This window comes from Hoplias malabaricus, chromosome 15 (genome assembly GCF_029633855.1).
Source record: "Hoplias malabaricus isolate fHopMal1 chromosome 15, fHopMal1.hap1, whole genome shotgun sequence".
Lineage (NCBI taxonomy): Eukaryota > Metazoa > Chordata > Actinopteri > Characiformes > Erythrinidae > Hoplias > Hoplias malabaricus.
The window spans coordinates 18,317,130-18,341,370 of record NC_089814.1 but is presented as its reverse complement, the minus strand read 5'-3'; the positions used below and the strand labels follow the sequence as shown (position 1 = coordinate 18,341,370).

Below are 24,241 nucleotides of genomic sequence, written 5' to 3'. Positions count from 1 at the left end.
GGATCCCAACTAGTTTGGTGATCATTGGGGGGACGTGTCAGTAATAGTTGTCTCAGCCTAGTAATTTTAAGAATTTCCATATTAGATTCTAGTTGGCCATTGGTTAATTCAACTAGTTGTCTGCCGGCACCATGAGGAGTTAGAGCTGGGGCTTTGCCGGCCTTTTTATTATTATTATTATTATTATTATTATTATTATTATTATTATTATTTATTATATATTATTAATATAAATAAAAGTTTGGCAATGCTTTGCAGCCATGCATTTTCGTCCATCAGGTAATCAGTTTACTCTGTTGTAATGATGATATTACATAAGTTTTGCATTACACAAGGTTTAAGTTTTCAAACATTAATGTAGCCAGTACAAATCCAATTCCTGTACTTTCCAACGACTGCTGTTTAATTTGTTATTATATTTTATAGATATGGAGAAATACATGCAATGAATGGTAGTGAAACCGTTGTTGCATCTGTTGTAATGGTGATTGGACTGGTTGCCTTCCTTGGAGCTATTATGACTGGTTTGAGCTCAGTTATTAGCAATTTGGATAGACGAAGAGGAAGATTCTACCATAGAATGGAAACGATATGCAGTTATATGGTTTGTATATATGTACATACATGATCTGTGTTCTCATAATTCATTAAGAGGACATTTTTACCAATTAAGTTTTTTCCCTTGATGAAAGAAACATATGGACTTGCCAGAAGATGTTCAAACCTTGGTGCAGACATCTTATCATAATTTCTGGATACACCAAAAAGGTTGTAATGCTGGTGGGCTGTTTGATGACCTTCCATTTACCTTGCAGTCAGAAGTGTCACGTTTTCGTAACAAAAATATATTGGAAAAAGTACGTTTTTTCTTTTCTTTTTCTTACCATTTTTTTTGACATATTTAGAATGTGAATTAGAAATTTGTAAAGCAAATTTGGCAGTGTTTAAGGAACACCAAGTTATGATTGTGAGTGTTAAAATTTAGTGTTAACACTATTTAACAGTGCCAGATTTGCTGTGTAATTCATTATGATTTTAACAATGGGACAGTTAAAGAAGATATTCTACATTTGTTTGTGTGAATATATCAGAAAATTATAAGACATATGTTTGTTTATTTTAAAGTGTGAATTACTGAAAGAAACAGAAGATGGATTTAAGAGTGCTTTATCCTTGAAATTTAAAACCCAGACTTTTAATCCTGGACATATTTTGTCCAGGTCTGGAGAAATTAATCAAAATTTATATTACATTGAGCAAGGCCAAATGAAGGTATGTTTAAAACACATTATGTGGTTTTGTTACTTGTCATTTAAATATGAGCATTATTTTAGCAAAATTATATAAACAAATAATAAACATTAAACTTGAAATAGAGTACTATTAGTATGTATTATGGTAGATAAAAGGCTTGTTATTTTGTAGGTATTTGGAAGAGATAAAACTGATTGCATTGCAACATTGTTACCTGGCTTCTTAATTGGTGAGGTATGTATGTAAAAAGTATTTTGAATGGGTTGTTGCCAGCATGAATAATGTTTTGAATACTGGAATAAAATTTAATTCTTCTGTAAATATAAGTAAATATACAGCATGTTTAGAACACTTATCAGTCACTCATATCACAACTCATATCACCAAAACTTTAAAGCAGCGTTTCTCAAAGTGTGCGGTGCAAGGAATCGGAAGAAATTCGCTTTTTTTTATGCCTGTCTTTAGTAATGCCTTTCTGTTTTGCCAGTAAAGCTTACTCAATAAAAAAGCACCCCCTCACAATGAATGCTAAAATAACATTAGATAGTGGATCAGAAAAATGTAGCATAACTGGAACCAAAATATGCTTGTTTTTGTATTTTTAAAATGCTCCACACAGGTTAATGTGTTTTGGCTGCGAGTCAGACAAGGTGGGTCTCCTTTCAGCCTTCGTTAAGGCAGCTGTTCAAATATAAAGCTGCTCTAATAATCAGCTTCACTGGCCTCTGATTCACTCTCAGAGTCTGGTTTATAAGGTTAGTGTTTACCAGCTCTGGTCTTGATGTCAGTAATGAGAGAACAGACAACAATAACAATTACTGTTATGACAGTGGCTTGTATATAACTGTTAGGGTAACAGAGGAGGATCTTAGAGTTTGTTAAAGTTAATATTAGCTGTGTTCAGGTTTTGAGAAAGTGCTCTAAACATGCAGCAAGTTAATGTTAGTCTCTTGCTCTGCCTCAAATGCACACTGCTGCACTGAATAGTATAAAAAATATATATATACCACCCTTAGAAGTGTTTCTGTAATGTAGTATATAAGGTTCAATAGTGTGTTGTTTGGGACACAGCTTCACTCCCTAAGGTTAATGTTAATCAAATGCTGTTCCACATCATTATAAATGCAGTATTTTACTGCCTTATCTACATAGGAATCAGCTTATAGCTATCTAATATTTTGGGTATGGGGTGGTCTTTGACTCAGCAATTATGCCCCCACCTACACCCAATTGCACAGATTGAAAAGTGAGAAACCGAAACACAATTTAATTAGTATTTAATTTTCTGTATTTTTGAACATTGGTGTTAGTGATGTATCTGATGTTATAATGTTAAGCTACTGATTTAGAGATAGAAATTGATGTTACTGAAATAAATTAGAAAATTGTAAACTTGCACGTGTATTTTGTCACCATTTGTTTGGGGTGATATGGTACAGGTGGGGCGCTGAAATTTCCCTTCGTCTGAGGTGGGCAATGATGAAAAAAGTTTGAGAATCATTGCTTTAAAGACATCATTTGTCACTGTAATGCTGCAAAATTAAACACATGTCCCACGTTTGATCTGAATAGCTTTGTTTTGTGTTATGTATTGTGCAATAAAGTCTACCTGTAGACTACATAACATAATGCACGCACATTAAAGGAAAAAGTCTTTCCATTAAAGGAAAGGTCTACACTATTCCTAAAATCGTGAACGTCACTTTTTACATTATTTCATATTCCATATGTGAAAAAAATACATATATTAAAAATTCATGGAAATAATATAATAGTTAGACCTTAAACTGGGCAACTGCTAATGTGGGTTTTCATTAGAGCTGGGCAATATGGCCAAAAATGTTGTCACTAATGTTTTCTATATTGATCGATCTCAATATTTATCACAATACTAACATTTTGTCACACTGTGGCACATCCTTCTAAAAATGTAAACTGAATACACCAAATGCTCATTACTATATATTTTTATACAATATAATGCACTTAACGTATTAGAAGGCTTAGAAAAGCGCTTGTAACAGTGGGAAAGAACGTTTTCAGTTTTGCATGTTCATTCATTGTCTGTAACCGTTTATCCACTTCAGGGAAGCATTGGGTCCGGAGGCTAACCAGGTGGAAAAAGTTCCAGACTTGGGAGTATTAAAGAAAAGCAGCCTGACCTATGGCTTTGGAGCCTTTTAAAAATTAGTGAGAAAATATTTTAGTGTGAAGAAAACCACGTTAGGCAATGAACAGCGCTCTCCCAAAACATTTCCCGAGAAGAAAATACACTTCGAGTGAATAAAAACCCACCCTGTGCGCAAGGGAAAGTTTATGTGCTTGTATTCTGATAGGGGGTTGACAAAATGCACTCCAAAACACAGAGTGAACAGGAGACTATAACATATTTGCTATATATAAACAAGCACTTGAGTTTACGTTCTCACGTTCATGCAGTTGCCTGTTAATTTATTGTAATAGCATGAGTATATGTGCTAGATAGCATGCTGCTGGCTGTGATAATCGTTATAGAAATGAAGGTTTATTGAGCTCTATTACTCAAAGCTTAGAATTCGAACTAATCAAAAACTAATCATGAAACATATAAAACCAGCAATAGTTTTCAAACTCAATGTGAAGCACAACCCCATACAGACTTTTCAGTTTTAAATCAAGCTCTTTATTCAGTAAAGTATGACACCTTGTATATCAGAAATGTTGATAGCATGTTGTGCATGGAAATCCCTAGATTTCAGAAATATTTAGATCATGTATAAAGGTACAGTATGTTTGCACTTTTTGCTTGCTTTCTTCATACTGCAGGTAATGTTGTTATAGAGCCATTTGTTAAGTTGCTGCAGTAAATTGGCAGCTTAGTTGCTGCTTGTTTGGGCAGTTAGACATCAGTCTCTACCTCACATTCCATGTCAAACAATGATAGAGAAAAATGAAATTCAGCCTGTTTCTATTGCTAAAGGGCTTAAAAACAAGTGAAATTTCAGCATGTATGGCTGGCTTAAGACATTGTGCTAGAGACGGTAATGATACATTTGAGCTATTACTACTGGTGCAGTAGTTCTCTAATCAGTGAACTGCGAGTAATGGATAAAACCATATGACTTAGTAAGGTTCACCTGCTGCACTCCATCTTCTGAAACATGCATGCAAACCAGCCTAGCCTTTTCAAAAGTTCACCTGGACAAAGAAGGTTTTTTAGTCATCAGTTCTATGGTTAGATGAGATGAAAATTGAGTTGTTTAGACACAGGAATGTGACATTTATTTGGAGTCACTTCCCCCACATTTTCAAACACGAAGAGAGAGAGAAAATGCGGTGAAATTTAGATTATTGAGAAAATATCAAGCAGTCTTCTTGAGCAGCATTGGACCTAACAAGATGACAGTGATTCGTGATATAAAGCCAAAGTGGTCCAAAAATTGTTAGCACAACCCCAATTCCATTGAAGTTGGGACGTTGTGTAAAACATAAATACAACAGAATACAATGATTTGCGAATCCTTTTCAACCTATATTCAATTGAATGCACTACAAATACAAGATATTTAATGTTCAAAAGCCATATATCAACAACACCCAGACATGCTGCCAGCTTCTCTGTGCCTGAGCTCATCTGAGATGAACTGACGTAAAGTGAAAGTGTCCTGTGTTCTGATGAGTCCATATTTCAAATTGTTTTTGGAAATCATGGACGTTGTGTCCTCTGGGCCAAAGACAAAAGGACTGTCTGGATTGTTATCAGCGCATAATTCAAAAGCCTGCATCTCTGATGGTGTGGGGTTGTGTTAGTGGCCATGGCATGGGCACATTATGTGAAGCAGCTTTGTGACAATGTCAGTTGTAAAAAGGCGCTTTATAAATAAATTTGATTTGATTTGATGTGAAAGCACCATTAAGGCTGAAAGGAACAGCTTTTGGAGCAACATATGCTGCCATCCAAGCAATGTCTATTTTAGGGAGATCCCTGCTTATTTCAACAAAATAATAAAGTTTATCCAGTTCATTTGAACATTACATTTTTAGTGTTTGTAGTGTATTCGATTGAATATATGTTGAAAAGGATTTGCAAATCATATATATATTTAAAACATACCATTTATGTTTTATCACAACATCCCAACTTGGGTTTGTAGAAAACAATGTCACCAATGTCAGCATTCTGGGGTGGCCCAGACCTGAATCCCATGGGTCTCGGGAGGGAATAAATGATCAGAGCGATGGCAAAGATGTTTTCCACCCTTTCTTATCGTAATTATTTTTCATAGAAATGCAAAAACTTTTTAGCATTTATATCATTGAGACAAATATTTTACTGTCTTTTGTCAGAAGCCAGAAGTAAACTTTTGGTAAATCACAATTTGGCATGTGTATTAATAATTTAGGGCTTACATTTATATTATTTGTTATAACATGACAACAAAATTTATTCTGTTTACATTGCTTTCCATTTTAATTTGTAATCAGAAAGTGGTTTAGAAAAGGTATGGATTGTTTGTATATTAATCATACTGTGTATGTTTGTAGGTCGGTTTAATGTACAAAATTCCAAGAAATGCCACAATATGTACTGCAACTTTGTGTGAAGTTTGTGTACTGGAAAACCATGATTTGTTGACACTATTTGCTGACTACCCAGAAGGTATATATATATATATATCATCATCATCATCATCATCTCTATTTGTATGTATATAAACAAAAAGTAAGGAAATTTGTGTTTGGTAAATATTTTTCTTTTAACATTACTTTTTGCAATAAGTCATATACCGTTGGAAAGCCTGGAAACCCTTTTATGCCAAACAGCTTATTGACTCGTTTGGTGATCTGCACGACTGAAGATACAAGACTTGCTGGCAATTTTACAATGTATTAATTTAACAAACAGGAGCCTCAGTAGCGTGTGGAAGGACCACACACAGCCACAACAGCTTGGCATCTCCTCCTCTTGCTGGTCACCAGCCTGGTCACACACTGCTGTTTGATGGCAGGCCATTCCATCCTCTCCACGCCCAAATTCTGGACGTAGACTCTGATAAACCCTGCTCTGTGGGGGCGAGCATTATCATCTTGGAGGATAGGGTTTAGTCCCAGACTGTGGAGATATGGGATTGCCACTAGTTGCAGAATTTCATTTAAAAGGGAAATTAACAGGCTTTCAAACTGTATAAGATTTATTGCCAAGAAGCATTGTTACATCAAAGAAATAATCTACAAATTATACACAAATGTTCCTATTTTTTGTGCTATATTTATATATATATATATATATATATATATATATATATATATATATATATATATATATATAATTTGTTTTTTCTTGGAGAACCCCATCTAACTCTAAAATAGATGCAAATAAACTTATGAATCATTTAGCAATTGCTCTTAATGAATACATAGTTTCCCCATTTTAAGAGATCATAACCAGTCACATCAGTAACAGTTTTGATTATTTCTTTATTTCATGTTAAATATATATAGGTCAGATATATATATAGGTTTACTCAAAGGTCAACAACTCCCCACCCCCACCATTTACAGTGTTGGTGGAAAACCATTTTCCCTTCCTGAGTCGCCTGATGGTTTGCCAGAAACTTCTCTGAACCGACAGAAAGTCGTTTTCCATGTCCTCACCGAACTCCTGCCACACCCGACCTTTTTGCCTCAGTGACAGCTGAAGCCGCGAGCCGCTTGGCTCTTTGGTACCTGTCAGCTGCCTCCGGAGTCCCCCGGGCCAACCAGGTTCGATAGGACTCTTTCTTCAGCTTGATAGCCTCCCTCACCTGGGGTGTCCACCACCAACTGTGGGGATTGCCACCCCGACAGGCACCGACAACCTTTCAGCCACTGCTCCGTTCAGCAGCGTCAACAATGGAGGTCTGGAACATGGACTCAATGTCAACGACCTCCCCCGGGATGCAGTCGAAGCTCTGCCGGATGTAGGAGTTGAAGATCTTTCTGACAGGTTCCTCTGTCAAACGTTTCCGGCAAACCCTCAGCACACGTTTAGGCCTGCCAGGTCTGTACGGCATCCTCCCCTCACCATCTGATCCAGCTCACTACCAGGTGGTGATCAGACTATAAAGTCGATCATCAAAATGCGGCGTAGAGTATCCTGATGCCAGGTGTACTTGTGGACACCCTTATGCTCGAACATGGTGTTCGTAATGGACAAACTGTCACGAGCACAAAAATTCGATAACTGAACACCACTCTGGTTCAGATCCGCGGGGCCATTGCTCCCAATCACGCCCCTCCAGGTCTCACTGTCATTACCCACATGAGCGTTGAAGTCCCCCAGCTGAACCATGGAGTCGCCAGAATGAGTACTCTCCAGCACCCCCCCCTAGGGTCCCCAAGAAGGCCTGGTACTCTGAACTGCTGTTCGGTGTATAAGCACAAACAACCGTCAGAGCCCTTTCCCCAACTCGAAGGCGCAGGGAAATTACCCTCTCATCCACTGGGGTAAACCCCAACGTACATGCGCTAAGCCGGGGGGCTATGAGCAAACCCACTCCTGCCTTACGCCTCTCACCCTGGGCAACTCCAGAGTGAAAGGTCATCCAGCCCCTCTCAAGGAGATTGGTTCCAGAGCCCATACTGTGTGTCGAGGTGAGGCCAACTATATCTAGCCAGTACCTCTCAACCTCGCACACCAGCTCAGGCTCTTTTCCCACCAGAGAGGTTACATTCCATGTTCCAAAAGCCATGTTTCAATAGCCGAGGATCAGAACGCCAGGGCCCCCGACTTTGGCTGCCACCCAATCCACAATGCACCAGACCCGGATTACTACCTCTACCATGTGAGAGTGGACCCATGTTGCTCCTTCGGGCTGAGCCTGGCCTGAGCCCCATGAGTGAAAGTCTGGCCACCATGCACTTGCCAAGGAGCCCCTCCTCCAGGCCTGGCTCCAGGGTGAGGCCCCGGTAACCCTACTCCGGGCGAGGGAAGCTGTGTCCCTGTTTTTAATTTCTTCATCTTGGTCTTTATGGACCAATTTGCCTTGGGAGACACTAACAGGGGCTATTGCCCCGACAACATAGCTCCTAGGCTCATGCAGGCATGCAAACCCCTCCACCACATTAAGGTGGTGATCCAGGGAGGGGTTCCTCAAGGCTCTGGATGTTGTGGGGCTGTCCTGGCTGACATGCCTTTGCAACATCGTGTGGACATCAGGGGCAGTGCCTTTTAAGAATGGGGATTGGAGGGTGTGTTCCAACTATAGGGGGATCACACTCTTCAGCCTCCCCGGTAAGGTCTATGGGGGTGTACTGGAGAAGAGAGTCCGACTGACTCTCGGATCCAGGAGGAACAATAATAATACATTTTATTTATAATGCACTTTACATTTCAATGCGGATTCCGCCCCAGTCGTGGAACACAAGACAAGCTCTTTACCCTCGTTAGGATCCTGGAGGGTGCATGGGAGTTTGCTCAACCAGTCTACATGTGTTTTGTGGATCTGGAGAAGGCATTCGACCGTGTCCCGCGGGATATTCTGTGGGGGGGTGCTCTGGGAGTATGGGGTACACGGCTCTTTGCTACGAGCCATCCAGTCCCTGTATAAACAGAGCAGGAGTCTGGTTCGTATGGCTGGCAATAAGTCCGACTGGTTTCCAGTCGGGGTTGGACTCCGTCAGGGCTGCCTATTGTCACCGGTTCTGTTCATAATTTTTCTGGACAGAATTTCTCAGCGTAGCCAAGTGGTGGAAGGTGTCCGGTTTGGTGGTCTCAGGATCCCATGTCTGCTTTTTGCGGATGATGTGGTCTTGTTGGCTTCATCGAGCCAGGAAATCCTCTTGCTGGACCAGTTTGCAGCCGAGTGTGAAGCGGTAGGGATGAGGATCAGCACCTCCACGTCTGAGTCCATGGTACTTAGCCAGAAAAGGGTGGGTTGCTCTCTCCAGGTTGGAAGTGAGATCCTGCCTCAAGTGGAGGAGTTTAAATACCTCTGGGTCTTGTTCACGAGTGAGGGGAAGATGGAGCAGGAGATTGACAGGCGGATCAGTGCAGCGTTAGCAGTAATGCGGGCTCTGTCCCGGTCCGTTGTGAAGAGAGAGCTGAGCTGAAAAGCAAAGCTCTCGATTTACCATTCAATCTACGTCCCAACCCTCACCTATGGTCATGAGTGGCTTTGGGTAGTGACCGAATATTGACCAAACTGGACGATTGTTAATGAAATTCTCCAGCGTCATGCTACAGACATGGCTAAACTATGGTGTATTTATTTTCAAGCAGCATCTGCTTTCTGAATATAGGCCCAGCAGAAAAATGTTTTGTGCAATTTTATATCCTAAACATATTCTTTAAGTAATTAGAATTTGTGCTTTTCATGTTCTTAATTTAAATAATTAAATACGTTTCTGAACATTCTGTTCAATTTTTTTTCCAAAGCTGGTGTGAAAATTGCAGAAGCAGCCAGGACTCGCTTATACAAAGTAAGCCATCACATCCAAGAAGCATTTGCGTTTGGACATGCCTCAATGCCTGACAATATTTTGTTTCACAAAGACCTGATTGTCAGTTCTGAGGTAAGTGTTGGTCTTGTACACACGTTGTTGTTAGGCTATTCTGAGCCCTGCAGTGCAGAGGTGTTTAAAAAGACTCCAGCAGCTTATACACTCGAACATGTCAATTTCACAGCAGTACTGTCCAAGAGCCAAATGATCCCTGCTCAACTTTATTGTCCTGTTTGGTCCTACCTGTTGACAAATAGCGTAAAGTGTAGATAACAAATTGTAAAAAGAAATAAATGGACTATCGGTGGACTATCAATGGACTATCAGTTTTTGAACTACAAAGTTAACTACATAATGAGCCACCTACATGAAGTGTGTACTTGATAAAATAGATTGTAAATGTATATTATGTTTATTTTAATTATTTATAATTATGTTATCTGTGTGTATATACATACACACACACACAAACTGCAAGAAACTTGAGTCCAATGTTCTACATGTTTCTTTTATATGTGTCTTCCACTGATCTTTTGTATGGTGTTTGGTCAGCAGGCAAGATGGGACACTTTTGGTTAATTTGTTTTGTAACAAATTAACAGAAAATCATAATACCTGACGGGTCTTTTGCTAAGGTCTGGGAAGTGATCACGATTTGGAGCATCATTGTTTCCATTTTTATATTAACATGGGTATTTTTCTTCACCAACAATGAGGAATCTTGGTTCATGATAATGTAGAAGTGAAAAATATTCATCCAGTGGACCTTGTCACTGGATATTAATGGACCTATATAAAAAATGAGTTCACATTAACATGACATCAATAATTTATAAGTATTAATATGTGCTGTTATAGAAGAATGATGGACCTGAATATTTTTTATTCTGTGTTTCAGGCACAGGATCAGAAGATTGTCATACCATTCAGGGATTTTGCTTTAAAACAGACAGCACATCATAACACAGACATAAAAAAGGTCAGGGGAAAATTATTTAGCTTCTTTAAAATATAACATCTTTAACATCTTCCAGAAAGAGAAATGTGATGAGGTTGTGCTTGGAGTGTCTGCATTTTTCTAACTGTGACAAATGAAACTACAAACTACAAAAAAATTAAAAAAGGTACCAGAAATTTAGAAACTGATACTGGTGCAAAGGAAAGCTAATTCCTTTACTAATGATTTAATGGGAAATAATTTGAGTAGGTGTCTACAGGCATTTGGCCATATAGTATAACTTAGTAGTTTAAAAAATTAAAACGAGAAACTGCTAGAACAAAATCTGAGAATGTGAACTTGTGCTTGATTTTAACTGTGGCAAGATATTATAATATTTGCAGTCGCGGTCACACAGCTCCAGGGGCCTGGAGGTTGTGGGTTCGATTCCCATTTCTTATTAAACATTTATTATTAACATTTCTTATTTTTACAATGATAGAATATTCAACAATTATTTCAGTTTTTTTTTTTGTTTTGTAAAATGTATAAATAAGATTAAGATAAGAAAACACTTGAACTTTTACTAAACTGAGAAAATTACAAAAAAAATTTACCAATGTTTCTGAAGAACAACCTTTGTATTTTGAGAATATAAACAAAGTTGAATATCAGTCGTTTTAACCTACTCAAATTTGGGACAGAGGCAAGATTACTGCTGTGTTTTGTCATCTTTCAACTATGTTATAGATTTTAGTGTGTGTGTGTGTGTGTGTGTGTGTGTGTACAGGGTTCGAATTATGAGGGGATAATTAAGACTTGAACACCCCTTCCCCCTTTGTGCCTCCTCCCTCTTGCTTTCGAATAAAACTAGTCAACATTTGCCTTCTCTGGTGATGTGGCCTTTACTAAAAGCTTTCCACAAATCACCTGACCCAAGGCCTACTCTTTGGCATTGTACTTGGCCAATCACATCCATTAGTTCTAATGAGTTCCTGGCTACCTGCACGGCCACTTTCGGATTCCACTTCTTTCCTGCTTTTGCGATCGCCACAAAATCATCTCATGTCTCACATTTGCACGTTTAAATTCCTCAACTAAAATTGAGTGGTAACTTCAGTACCACTTTGATGTCTGCTATTTACACTAATGCTAAATTGCTAAAACTACAATTTGCTAATCTTAAAAGCTCACTCAAGTCTTAAAAGCGCGCTGGGAGACTCGCCTATTGGGGTCAGTGGCCATTTCCAGCTGCCCGGTTCGTATCTTGGAAAGTTCGTTAGTATAGGCATTCGTTAGTAGAGGTATATATATATATATATATATATATATATATATATATATATATATGAGCTGTGGCCCTTGGTGGCATTTCTGTAAAGAATTATTCTGTGTCTTTCTGCTTGCTTTGACTTATTATTTAATACAGTGGTAGACTGTGTTAAAGAACACTAGATGGTGTTTTTGCTTCAAAATTACAGCTTCAAAATCATTGTGAGGCTTCATTGACCCTTAATACAGAGAATAGAGCCTCTGTCATTGCTATTCCAGGCTCAGCACTGCAGTAGCTGCACTGTGTATTTTTGGAGGAGGGTCAGAACCCATATTTCCCAAATATTACCTAGTGTTCCTTTAATTGATCCCAGTTATCTGAAGGACTCTTGAGTCTATGTGGGTAAATTAATCACAGTACGATGATGTTTGCTCATGTAATGTTGGTTGTCATCATTATTTTTATTATCATTATTATTATATGCATTTTTAGTTTTTTTGGCAGAAAATCATAAGACCTGACGGGGCTTTTGCTAAGGTCTGGGAAGTGATCATGATTTGGAGCATCATTGTTTCCATTTTTATATTAACATGGGTACTTTTCTTCACCAACAATGAGGAAACAGTCGGTATGTATTTATTTCCTCAGATTTCCATACATTATAAATTTTAGTATATTAATCAACTTCTATTCATTACAGGATTTTACAGTAAAGGTTGGGGTGCTGTTTATCTGGCAGTCAGTTATGGGATAGATATTGTTGCAGCAGCTGATATATTTGTGACACTTCACACTGCAGTTGTGACAAAAGATGGTAATGTTACATAAATGACTATTCCTGTTTATTATATATTGTATAATTTTTATTAATAAAATGATATTAGATGCCTCTTTCACACATGACCTTTGGAGCATTTCTAGAGAAAATCCAGAGTATTGGGTCTGAAGATATCCCGGAGTGGTTATTCACTTGATAATGTGTGTTATGTTTCTTACTGAAACATCTCTTTATTTTCTTTATGTACAGGATATATATCAGATTTATCAAAAATAGCCGAGCACTACAAAGCATCAGGAAATTTGTATTATGATCTCCTTGCTCTGTGTCCTCTGGACTGGATTGCTTTATATGAGGATGAGACAGATTACTGGAGAGTTTTAGGCTATTTCAGATGCAATAGGCTTCTCTGGCTTCGTAAGGTAAAACCTTTAATTTGCATTATTAGAAGAAAGTGTTCCTATAACCCCATTGTTCAGAACAATTTGTGCAGTGAATACACTGTCAAAAGAAGATTTTTGAAAATTCTACTATTTGGGATCAGCAATGAAGAAGACAAACCATGTGGCTGGTTTAAGAAACTTGGCTTTTCATTAACACGCATTCCTACAGACTATAAAGTCTTTAAATTTTACAGAAGTGTTAAGACTGTTAAATTGTAAGAAGCTAACTGTAAAGTTTATAACTGCTTTGCTTGCAATTTCCTTTTTGTAGTGTGCTTGCATTAGGTGGTGGGCCAAGTCTTATCTTTGGCTTTGAATCAGTAGATCCCTAGCTTGTATCAGAGGATAGCCTGTTTTTTCAGATACTTTAGTTTGTCTGTTTCTCAATTTGTGCCTTTTTTAAATGTAGTATTAATGACTGGTGTAAGATATTGTATTACAGATGTATAGATGAAATACATTTGCATCACTAACACAGCAACATGCAAGCCAATACAAAATAAAACATGCATGCAGTTTGGAGTACAACTTAGTAAATTGTGAGAACAAATTAAGTGAATGTGGCCATTCACATCCACACAAAATTTGTGAATTATGGGAATTAATAAAGAAAATTATAAATCATTCCCTTAAAATATTTCCTCCTTTCTACCCACTCCCGTGCGAAATTAAAACTAACTGCTAACTTTCTGTAACTACAATGATAGTTAATGTGAATATGCCTATATCATTTGTTATTTAATTTGTATTGTCATCTGAAAACACAGTATTTTTTTTTCAATCTTGAATTTTTTTCATTCATTCATTATCTGTAACCGCTTATCCAGTTCAGGGTCGTGGTGGGTCCAGAGCCTACCTGGAATCATTGGGCACAAGGCGGGAATACCCCCTGTAAGGGGGCCAGTCTTGAATTTATAATTTTCTTTTCATATATTTTACAATAAATTATTTTTGATTCTGATTTCAGATTTATCTATATTTTAATGCAAAAGAAAATGACATGAAAAAGAATGTATTCAAGCAAAGGACAGCAAAATGCATTTTTCTGTTGATTTTTTCTGTGCATTGTTGCTCTGGAATACTATACGTTTCTGCATGTAACGTTTTTCGGTAAGTCTAGATCTATTTAGGGCTCACTGTTAAAACGCGCATGCAGATTTAATCCATTATTGTCTTTTCTGTCTAAGATGTGATGAGAATTCATGGGCCTGGAATTCAGGTCTGAAAACTGCTCAATGCAATTTTTATCATTACATGTATGCTGCATACTTTAGCACCACAACAATGACAACTGGTAAGAAGTGAACTATTCATGTAACTATTACTTACTTGTTTTGTGATAACAGTTTTAGCAGATAATAAAAATTAGCATCTTCCTGTAAAAAAAAGCTATTGAAATTTTAATGCTTGAAATTATGTTGGTTTGTGTTAATAGCATTTTAGATGTGTAATTTAATTTACTTCATTTTTACAGAACATTTGCTTGTTATTGCTATTGCTGTCAATTTTGTTATGCTAATTAATTGTTTTACCAAATTTGGTCACACATTTTTAGTGTAGTGGCAAATTTGCGGTTTTATTTATACTAAAATATGTCTTAAATATCATAACTCTCTTGCTTTCTCGCATGCACACATAGGAACACTCACACAGTTTCTGTGTGAGCGAGGAGCTGTTGTAGTGTTAATTTTCTCTATTAAAGCTTCTGTGCCCAATGCTAAAGCTCTCCTAAGATTCTAATCCAAAACTCATCAAAGCTATACTGAGATGTTATAAAAAAGACAGTTTGTCAGTTATATAACACTACATATTGTACTAGCATTGTAAATTAATTGTTGTGATTATATATATATATATATACTGTGTTACTGTGATACATTTATTCTATATTTAATTATCCATTATTAAAAGCTTCAGTCTTTAGAAGAGTAAATGCGATTAATCGCATTTGATTTCAAAATGTGTGATTAATTAGGTAATTTTTTTTATCAACAGCACCTTGTACTTTCACACTTTATATAAATATTTGTTTTTGCAGGATATGGTGACATAGTCCCCAGCACAATGATTGAACGCCTTGCCTCAGTGATTGTTGCATTTATTGGCCTATTTGTCTTTAACTTCATTATCAGTCAAATCTATGCTACTCTCAGCAGTAAAAATGCAGCCAGGTACACACTCCTACCATATGAATGAGACTCGTTTAAGTCAGATTTTGACTTGTGAAAAATGAAAAGCATTTGTATATATACATAACGTTTTTTTTTTTTTTGTATTTTGTAATGAAAAATTTTATTACAAAATACAAAAAATTTTACAAAGTTCTGTTTCAGCATTGCAACATATATTAACTGACAACAAATAAAGCCAAAGAAGTAATACTTTTCTATCATTCCTGGTGAAACTTTATAGTCATAACAAAGGTTACATGATATTTACTTACACCCATCATGACAACTGACATTTAATAAATGCCTTTGAAAACTATTCCAACAATTTAGCTTTGATTAGAAAAGTTGCCTTTTTCATTTTCAATTTAGCAACTTATTATGCCAACTATAGATTGTCAGATTGTTGTATGTCAGTTGTCATAAAAGGCATTTGATGGTGTATTTTGCCATTATGAACAATACCCTATAATAAAGTTTATCATGTTTTTCTCTTTTTAAACATTTTATTTATTATCATTTACAGTATGAATTTCCTGTGTATTCCCCACAAATTATACATGGGTAATGATTGTTAATAATAAAAAAAAATTGTTAATTTATTTATACTCAGGATGGATTTCCAGCATCTCATTTCAGCAACGCGTCTTTTCATGGAACAACATGATCTGAGTGTGTCTTTACAGACAAGAGTAATAGAGTACATGAGACTCTTATGGACAAAATACCAGTAACAATCTTGTTTATTTATTAATTATTATTATTATTATTATTATTATTATTATTATTATTATTTGTTTATATAAATGGATTTAGATATTAATTTTATAAATGCTTAAAACCTTTGCGTAGTGTTGTTTGTGCTTGCCATCACATCAGGGGTGAAGCATATCCAGGAGGACCGTTTTTAATGTATGATTTGCCACTTGAAATACAGCGGACTGTTCTAATGAATGAAAGAGGGGGGCTACTATTAAAGGTCAGTCTCACATTTGAACAAACATGTGCACTGTTATGATTTCACTATTCCACAACTTCACAGATGTTAACTTATTAGTAGGAAATGTAAATTAGTTCTTTATGTCTGAATAATCATGGACAATTATTCTAACATAAACATTCAGAAATCTGCATCATCAGCAAATTCTAGACAGATAAGGAAGAAATTAAATTTGTTATTATGAGTTTTAAAAAGTTGAATAAATCCTTTAACATATGTTTTGGTGTCTAGCTTGTACTATTGCAATATACATTTTAAAAGATGAAATTGAATAAAGTAAAAGTAGTTATGTCACATTTATTTCTGACACTGCAATGCGATTGGCTGAGAACCTAGCAATGATGCCAGGTCTTAGAAGATAGCAGTGGGGTGCGTAGACTTTTTCAAACAACATGGACCCTGTTTGTTTTCCGTTCGTACTAATTTTAAACAGATTGAAGATTTATAGTGCAATGGACCCGTTATCCGCTTTCTGATTTGAAAACAAAAGAAAATTGCAAATAAATAAATATAGGGAAGACATCTGTGTGGTTTCTGTTGCTGTAGCAGGACGACTCTGGAACCATACTTCAGAATATTCACTTTTAACTTGAACAGAGCGAACTTGGTATCATTAACACATGTATCATAAATCATTATGATCTGGACCCTTTGAACCATGACATTTTATTAAATCTATCTGTTTATCTCTGGCTCTGGCACTGTCCTGATTTTGGCAGAGAGAAGTTCTGAATAACGCCGCCTTGGTTCTCATGAAAACTGGTACAACCATGGTTCGGTTCGCTGGGGAGAACCAAGGTTTAAAAAATCCTAACCACTAGTTTAAGATCCAGCGTTGATAAACATAGCATTTCCTTTTCTGTATTCTTTATCTTAAAACCTAATAATAAACAGCAATAATTAACTGTGGAATAATCGCAATAATAAACTTGAGGTTAGTGCTATAATGTGACATATTGGCACTGGTGCAATGATCTTCACGATTGCAGCAGACCAGTGCAAATATCTTACAGTAAAATTATTACTTAATTATGAACTGGATTGGGGCCTTGTTGTGGCAGAGGGGCTTGTGTGGTTTCATGACTTCCAGGGCTATGTGGTCGGGAGCTGTTAGCTCCCAGTAGGGTCTCCCATGGCGAACAGGTCTGAAGTGAAGATCAAGACAAACATGATACAAGAAGCATCCCTATGAGTACAACAGTTATAACTAAGTGTACCCTGCTCGGGAGAGGGTTATCCTGACCTACCCCTGGAGCCAGGCCTAGGGGTATTGTTCAAAGGCGAGTGCCTGGTGGCTGGGCAGCACAAGTAACCTGTCCGGGCTCAGCCCAAAAAGGCAACGCAGGGAGATCATGTGGGCTTACCATCCGCAAGATCCAGAGTAGGGGTGCGGTGCAATGCCCATTGGGCATAGAGCGGGGACAGAGGGTCCCTTGACATCATGGAGCTTGGAAGGGAAACTGGCTCTTGGTACGTGGAATGTAACCTCACTCAGAGGTAAAGAACCAGAGCTGGTGTGTGAGGTTGAAAGATACCAGCTAGATATATTTAGGCTCACCTCTACACACAGTGTGGGTTCTGGAAAAAAACTTCTCGATAGGTGTGTGTGCGTATGCACTGAACAGCAGCTTACAGCATTCAGCTTTCTTGGAGGTAATGAGTGGAGTTCTAGAGAGAATTCCATGCACTGACTCTATTGTTTTGCTGGGGGACTTCAATACTCACATTGGCAATTACTGGGAAACTTGGAGAAGAGTGATTGGGAGGAATGGCCTGCCTGATCTGAACCAAGGGGATGAAGGAGGCTTATTGGGCTTAGCTGGCTCTGGGAACTTCAGATTCTACAAATGGGTACTGGCAGGTGAAAAAGGCTGCAGCTGTGTGGATTTTGGAGAAGGTGTATAACCGTGTTCCTCAAGAGGTTCTGTTGGAGGTGCTTTGTTAGTATGGGGTGCCAGGGTTGCTTTTGCCAGCCGTACAGTACTTGTACTCACAGAGTTTGAGTTGTGCTTGCATCCTCAGCAGTAAGTCAAATTTGTTCAGGGCGTTGGACTCCATCAGGGCTGTGCTTTGTCTCCACTCCTCTTCCTGATATTCATGGATAGGGTGGTGAGGCGTAGCTTGGGAGAGGAAGGTTTCCGTTGAGGGTCTCGGAGATGGCATCTCTGCTTTTTGCGGATGATGATGTTCTTCTGGCTTCTTTGCATGGAGGCCTCCAGCATTCACTTGAGCAGTTTGCAGCCGAGTGTGAAGCAGTCGGTATGCGGATCAGCGCTTCCAAGTCTGAGTCCATGGAAACAGATGGCAGTTGAGGTGGTTCGGGCATCTGGTAAGGATGCCTCCTGGATGCCTCCCACTGGAGATATACCAGGCACGTCCAACTGGAAAGAGGTCCCGGGGTAGATTATATCTCCTGGCTGGCCTGGGGATCCCCAGGAGGAGCTGATGGAAGTTGCAAGGGACAGAGACATCTGGGCTTCTTTGTTCACCCTGTTGCCACCGCGACCCTGGATGGATAAGCGGAAGAGATGATGATGATGATGATGATGATGATGATATGAACTTGAAATTTGATTATACGTTTGAATACTGTTGCACTGTATGTATTCTAGATTATTGTGATGTTTTGTTTTCAGTATTTTATATTAGTATAACATTTTAAAATGTTATTTCTTACATTTGACAGATCCCTTATTTTGAATACACTGAACAAGCTTTTATAGAAGATCTTGCTTCATCTTCAGTGCTGTATTATTTTCCAAGAGGGGAAATCGTCCAATACAGTGGAACCATAACACGAGAGCTTTTTTTTGTCCGAAGAGGAACTTGTCAGGTTAACACCAGAAATGATTATGTGGCTTAAAGGAACACTGGGTAAAATTGGTATTTTTGCTCCTGGGCTTCCCCCTACAGTTGTAGAGTAAAATTAATTTATCCAACATTGTTTTGAAATCAAGGGAACGGGGTCCAAAAGTTACATAGTGAAGTTTCTGCAGTGTAAAGCCCAGAATAGTAATGGCAGGGGCATTCACAATGATTTCAAAGCTGTAAAATTAAGGTAAAGATACTATCTAGTGTTCTTTTAATAGCTGCTTTTTTTGCTCAACACTGTTTCTATGCTTTGTCGAGTCATTTCTATTTACATTTTGATCAAAATGACATTCTCTAAAGAAATCGTAGTTCTTTACATTAAAAAAAAACTACATGTTTGGAAATGTGATGAAAAGCTAAGGTGCTTCTGGAAGAAAATCTCAAAAATGTCAGAATGTTGTTTTAATACTGTCACCCTAAGGAACACAAGTCCCCACAAATAAAATAAAATGTGACCATGTCCACAGAAAACCATAAATATGGCCACATGCAGTGGCCAGTGACGACTATGGAACACAGTAGGAACTTTAGGTCTAGGTTGATATCCACATTGACGTGTTAATTTGTGACACATTTATATCTATTACTTTTACTGCCACATAGGCAATACTCACTAAATGGCACCACTTTCCATAAAGCAAGGTGTTTCGCCATGAGTTCAACTGGCATTCAGGAACCTTGTCTTATGGAACTGTAGTACATTGTTGAAAATTGAAGAGGCAGTGTTTTCTTATTATGCTCCAAATTCTGGAATTAAGCACCTAGAAGGTCTAAGAGCACCACTGATTACACAACTGATTCAGGTTTTTTAAAAATTAGACTGAACTCCATCTTTTCTGTTTATCATTTAATTAGTTTCATGAATGTTTGTATTATGGCAGTGCAAAGAGGTGGTTGGATGGTGTAGTAAAAAAAACAAAAACAAAAAAAAAACAACTGCATAAAAGTAAGAGTACAGAGTAAATATGGTGAAAATGAGAACAGAAAAGAAACAGTACCAAATGAAAATAGTTACAAACCGTAGCTTCAGTTTCTCAATCCTGGGCACTGATACCAGTTGTTCTGAGCAAGGCTGTTAAATTGGTGCTGTTTTGTTTGATCCTAGTGGTCTTTGGTCAAACACTGTCACAGAAGTTTTATTAAGACCCCAGAGAACTGTGTTAATTTCTGGAAAAGTGTATAATATATTCCATTTAAACTTCACCTAAACATGTCATAACAGAGGAATCCAAGAAGGCCATTAGCTGAAAATATTTCAGAAACTGTAAAAGCTTTTCTTGTTGCAGATTTTAAATGAAGATTTGTCAGAAATTGTTGGCCTTTATGGAGAGGGAATGTACTTTGGAGAGGTAATATTTAAATAACTTTTTTCACACTTTAAGTGGGCAAAATATATTTTAGGCTACATTCACACAGCAGGTTAAAGTGGCCCAAATCTTATTTCGTGACTAAATCAGATTTTTATTATTTTTATCCCCCTGCTGTTTACACATAATGTGACCTATATTTGAACAGACCTTGTCTGAACAGATCATGCTCCTAAACTAACCTGCATGCGTGAAGGACAATGCTTCAGGCACTGACCAGAAGGAAATGTCTGTCTGTTTCATACATATACTTTTGATTTTGAAATGAAGGAATAGGACTGGACTGGTGTTTTACAACACCATGCTTTTCTCATGCTTTTATTTCAAATGAGCTATTAATTAATGAATATTAATTAAAGTGTGTAAAGAATATTAAAACATGAATGGGTGTTTCTTTCACTCTAAGCTCACATTTCCCAGGTCTCTCATGAACATGAGATCTCCAAAGAGAACTAGACGAGTGCAGACACAAGTTTAATATTTTCTTGATCCACATTTATACAGTTTCATAACAACATGAACAATAAAAAAACTGATATAGCACTACTAAAAAAGAAACTCTTCTATAGTTTGTTTTATAAAAAACCTTTATACAAATTTCCGCAAATTTTAATTTTCTCTTAAATGAGAGACAGGAACCTGGATTAAGGAGTTTATCTCTTTTTAAACATTTCCCAGTATTTTTTTACAAAACGAAAATGCATTTTCTCCTGGCCATTTCCATGTCCTAAAAACCTCAAATTAAAATGAAAAATGCTTTGGACTGTAGTCTGGAGATCATTCTCAGTGCCTGGAGTGACATAAATGTTGCATGAATTTCCATCTGGCCTTTCAGACAGAGTTGCATTGCCACAGATCAAATATGGATCGGATCTTAATACCACATATGACAGTGGCCCAAATCTGATTTCAGATTCAATGCGATTTGTGCTGTTCACACAGCAACACAAATGACACATCTGTGCCACATATGATGAAACAGATTGGATTAGGGCCACTTTTACCTGCTGTGTGAACACAGACTTAAGGTTTTGTAGGATGTTCATTTTGCTTTGCGATCAGTGTATAGTTTGTGCTCTGATGCGGCAAGTAATGGATATTACTTATGTTGACCAGAAATTGCTTTGAAGGTATGTTAGTTGCTTTGTAATGATGTTAGTCTCTCTCTCTCTCTCTCTCTCTCTCTCTGTATGTGTGTGTGTGTGTGTGTGTGTGTGTGTGTGTGTGTGTGTGTGCATTTATCCTGGATGCTTTAGGCAAGTTTTTTGTTTGGAATACAAGCGTTAATGACAGTACGAGCCAAGACCTACTGTGAAATCTTGGTCCTTGATTTTAAAAATGTTAAACCCATTCTGAAGAATTATCCAGTCATAAAGAGGTAATCCACATCTTATTCACAGGGAAAGTTAGATGTGGGACACAGATTAAAAAAAAAAAAGTAACAGGGTTGTCATTCTTGTATGTTTTGTTATTCTAGCCAAATTGAGGAACTTCGGAACAAAGATTATTACTTCAGTTTAGTAGAAAAGGTGAAAAACATGATGACAAATGTTTCTTTCAAAAAGTCCAAATGTTGTAAGTATTTTACAATATATTTCTAAGGCTAATTGTATATGACATTGATATACAGTCCCACTGTATGACTGTGTATACTGAAGTATTACAATCAATCCCACTGTACAAACCTGGTAGATGTTGAAGATTTAGGAAATTTTCCAATTTATGCTGGTGCAGAGGAAGAAACTAGTCAAGAAAAACTACACAAAATGAACAAGACAAACTTTCTGCCTCAAAGACCAAGGTACCATTGGTTAAGTGTTTTTAAATGTTTATGCTTAGTTTATCATTTTGTTAAATCATGATTCAATTTTTCTAATTATAACTGATCTAACCCCTTAAATGAATAGCATACATGACGTTCTTATATAATCTATCTATATAACTCAAAGTTTTTGACATTTTTTTTCACCAAATATCTGCTATTGTAAATCTAAGATTCTGTGGACATTTTGATTCCATAAGCTTGTGATTTATTATAATAATAACCATACGTTGCTATATAGAAGGCTTATAACATCTATTTATAAGAATGAAGAAAATGGTGTGGTATATTTTTTATTCTAATTTAAATTTAAATTTTTGTTTCCAAAATGTAATTTTTACACTAAAACTGTTAAGTCATTTTTATATATAAAATGAAAGTTATTATACCATCTTCATTGTATCAAGTAATTGCACATTTTGAATGACAATGTAAACTCAAATATTTTTAGCATTTAGTACTTAACTTTAGCTGTAACATTTATGTACATGCATATGTATTGTTTTCTTTTACAGACCTTTGAAAGAGCAGCTTGAACACTTTTTCTTTTCATCGTGCCTGTCAGTCATATTAATGCGGTAAGATACATGTGGTTGGTGTATAGAATGCATTATTAAAATAATTTTTTCTTCTTGTTTTAAGCAAAGAGGAGTAAGATATGTATAAAACGTTCCAGGAGTTATTTATTGAAGCCTTCTGTAAATAGATTGTATGTCTATGTCACATTTGGTGACAGCGTTTATGCTTGATCAGTTATTTAACAATTTTGAACTTTAGGAATTTAGGTGTAAATATGCTTAGTCCACTGGTGTGCTTTCATTCTAAAATATCTTCTTTTGTTCTCTTTCAGAAATGCCATTCTGCCCAGCAGTCGACTTTACGAAAAGTGGGAAATTTTTCGTGTAATTTTAGCTGTTACTGTCAGCATAATTTCTTCTCTACTTTTTGCGTTTTTACATTACAAATTTGAGATTTGGATTATTTCTTACATTCTCCTTGTTGCTTGCTGGGTAGACATATACATCCGCTTTCATTTGGCATTTTATAAAGACACCTGCCTCATATTTGACACACTAGAAACATCAAGACATTATATCACAACTGCGTTTCTTTTGGATTTAATAAGTTGCTTTCCTTGGGAATTTTTTCTTATGATGTTCTCAGACATTGAAAATGGATTTTATGGTAACAATGAAATATTACATTTGTATGCCTACATGAGAGCCCCCCATATTTTGCAGCTGTATCGTGTTCCCCTTGCATTTTCATTTTGGCAGTCAGGAAATGCAGCAGGAAAAAACATATTTACTTTTCTGCAGTTTTTTTTGTATAGTATGTTTTTTCTGCACTTCAGTACCTGCATCATTTTTGCATCAGTGTGCCCTGCAGCAGACATTTATGGTGACACCACTAAGTACCTGTTTCCTGTTATTAAACACAACTGTACGCAGTTATCATGGGTGTCACACATGGACAACGTATTTGAAATGAATTATGGTATGTATAAGAAAATTTAGACATTATGGTTAGATGTTAAGAGTGGCTTGAACCCTGACTGATGGCCACAAAATTATATTAAACATGTAATGTAGTAAAAACAATAAAACCATGTTTATTGTATTTGTAAATATTGTAAATGTTTGTATTCAGATTTTATATTGGAAATAGAAAAAAAACTCTTAATATTTAGTCAAAAAAAAAAAAAATAACTGTGTTGGCCACTTTGGTTCTTATAGCTGGTAGATGTTATGTAATGTTGTTAGTGATGGATAATTATGAATTTCTGAAAATGGTCAGCAGTGTTTTTTATTATTAAAAAAAAAATCTCTTCAGATGGTCTTGCAGAAATGTGGTCAGTGGCAACAGGC

General features: G+C 36.8%; 1 protein-coding gene across 4 annotated transcripts in view; it reads left to right on the top strand.

The window, feature by feature from the left end:
* The window catches only part of LOC136667955 (uncharacterized), a 48,533-nt gene that overhangs the window by 12,647 nt on the left and 11,645 nt on the right, over window positions 1-24,241 (top strand). For all 4 annotated transcript variants that reach the window (XR_010795451.1, XM_066645145.1, XM_066645144.1 and 1 more), the window contains exons 7-28: window positions 427-604; window positions 693-857; window positions 1,126-1,272; window positions 1,426-1,488; window positions 5,779-5,893; window positions 9,650-9,786; window positions 10,613-10,693; window positions 12,417-12,552; window positions 12,625-12,738; window positions 12,952-13,124; window positions 14,113-14,255; window positions 14,333-14,439; window positions 15,184-15,316; window positions 15,927-16,043; window positions 16,193-16,292; window positions 19,000-19,146; window positions 20,471-20,533; window positions 21,808-21,929; window positions 22,029-22,126; window positions 22,244-22,352; window positions 22,889-22,951; window positions 23,224-23,870. Coding sequence is in view for 3 of the 4 variants with exons in the window: in XM_066645145.1 (XP_066501242.1) it covers window positions 427-604; window positions 693-857; window positions 1,126-1,272; window positions 1,426-1,488; window positions 5,779-5,893; window positions 9,650-9,786; window positions 10,613-10,693; window positions 12,417-12,552; window positions 12,625-12,738; window positions 12,952-13,124; window positions 14,113-14,255; window positions 14,333-14,439; window positions 15,184-15,316; window positions 15,927-16,043; window positions 16,193-16,292; window positions 19,000-19,146; window positions 20,471-20,533; window positions 21,808-21,929; window positions 22,029-22,126; window positions 22,244-22,352; window positions 22,889-22,951; window positions 23,224-23,870 (3,158 nt within the window). In the remaining variant the exon portion in view is untranslated. The remainder of the gene's footprint in view (window positions 1-426; window positions 605-692; window positions 858-1,125; window positions 1,273-1,425; window positions 1,489-5,778; window positions 5,894-9,649; window positions 9,787-10,612; window positions 10,694-12,416; window positions 12,553-12,624; window positions 12,739-12,951; window positions 13,125-14,112; window positions 14,256-14,332; window positions 14,440-15,183; window positions 15,317-15,926; window positions 16,044-16,192; window positions 16,293-18,999; window positions 19,147-20,470; window positions 20,534-21,807; window positions 21,930-22,028; window positions 22,127-22,243; window positions 22,353-22,888; window positions 22,952-23,223; window positions 23,871-24,241) is intronic.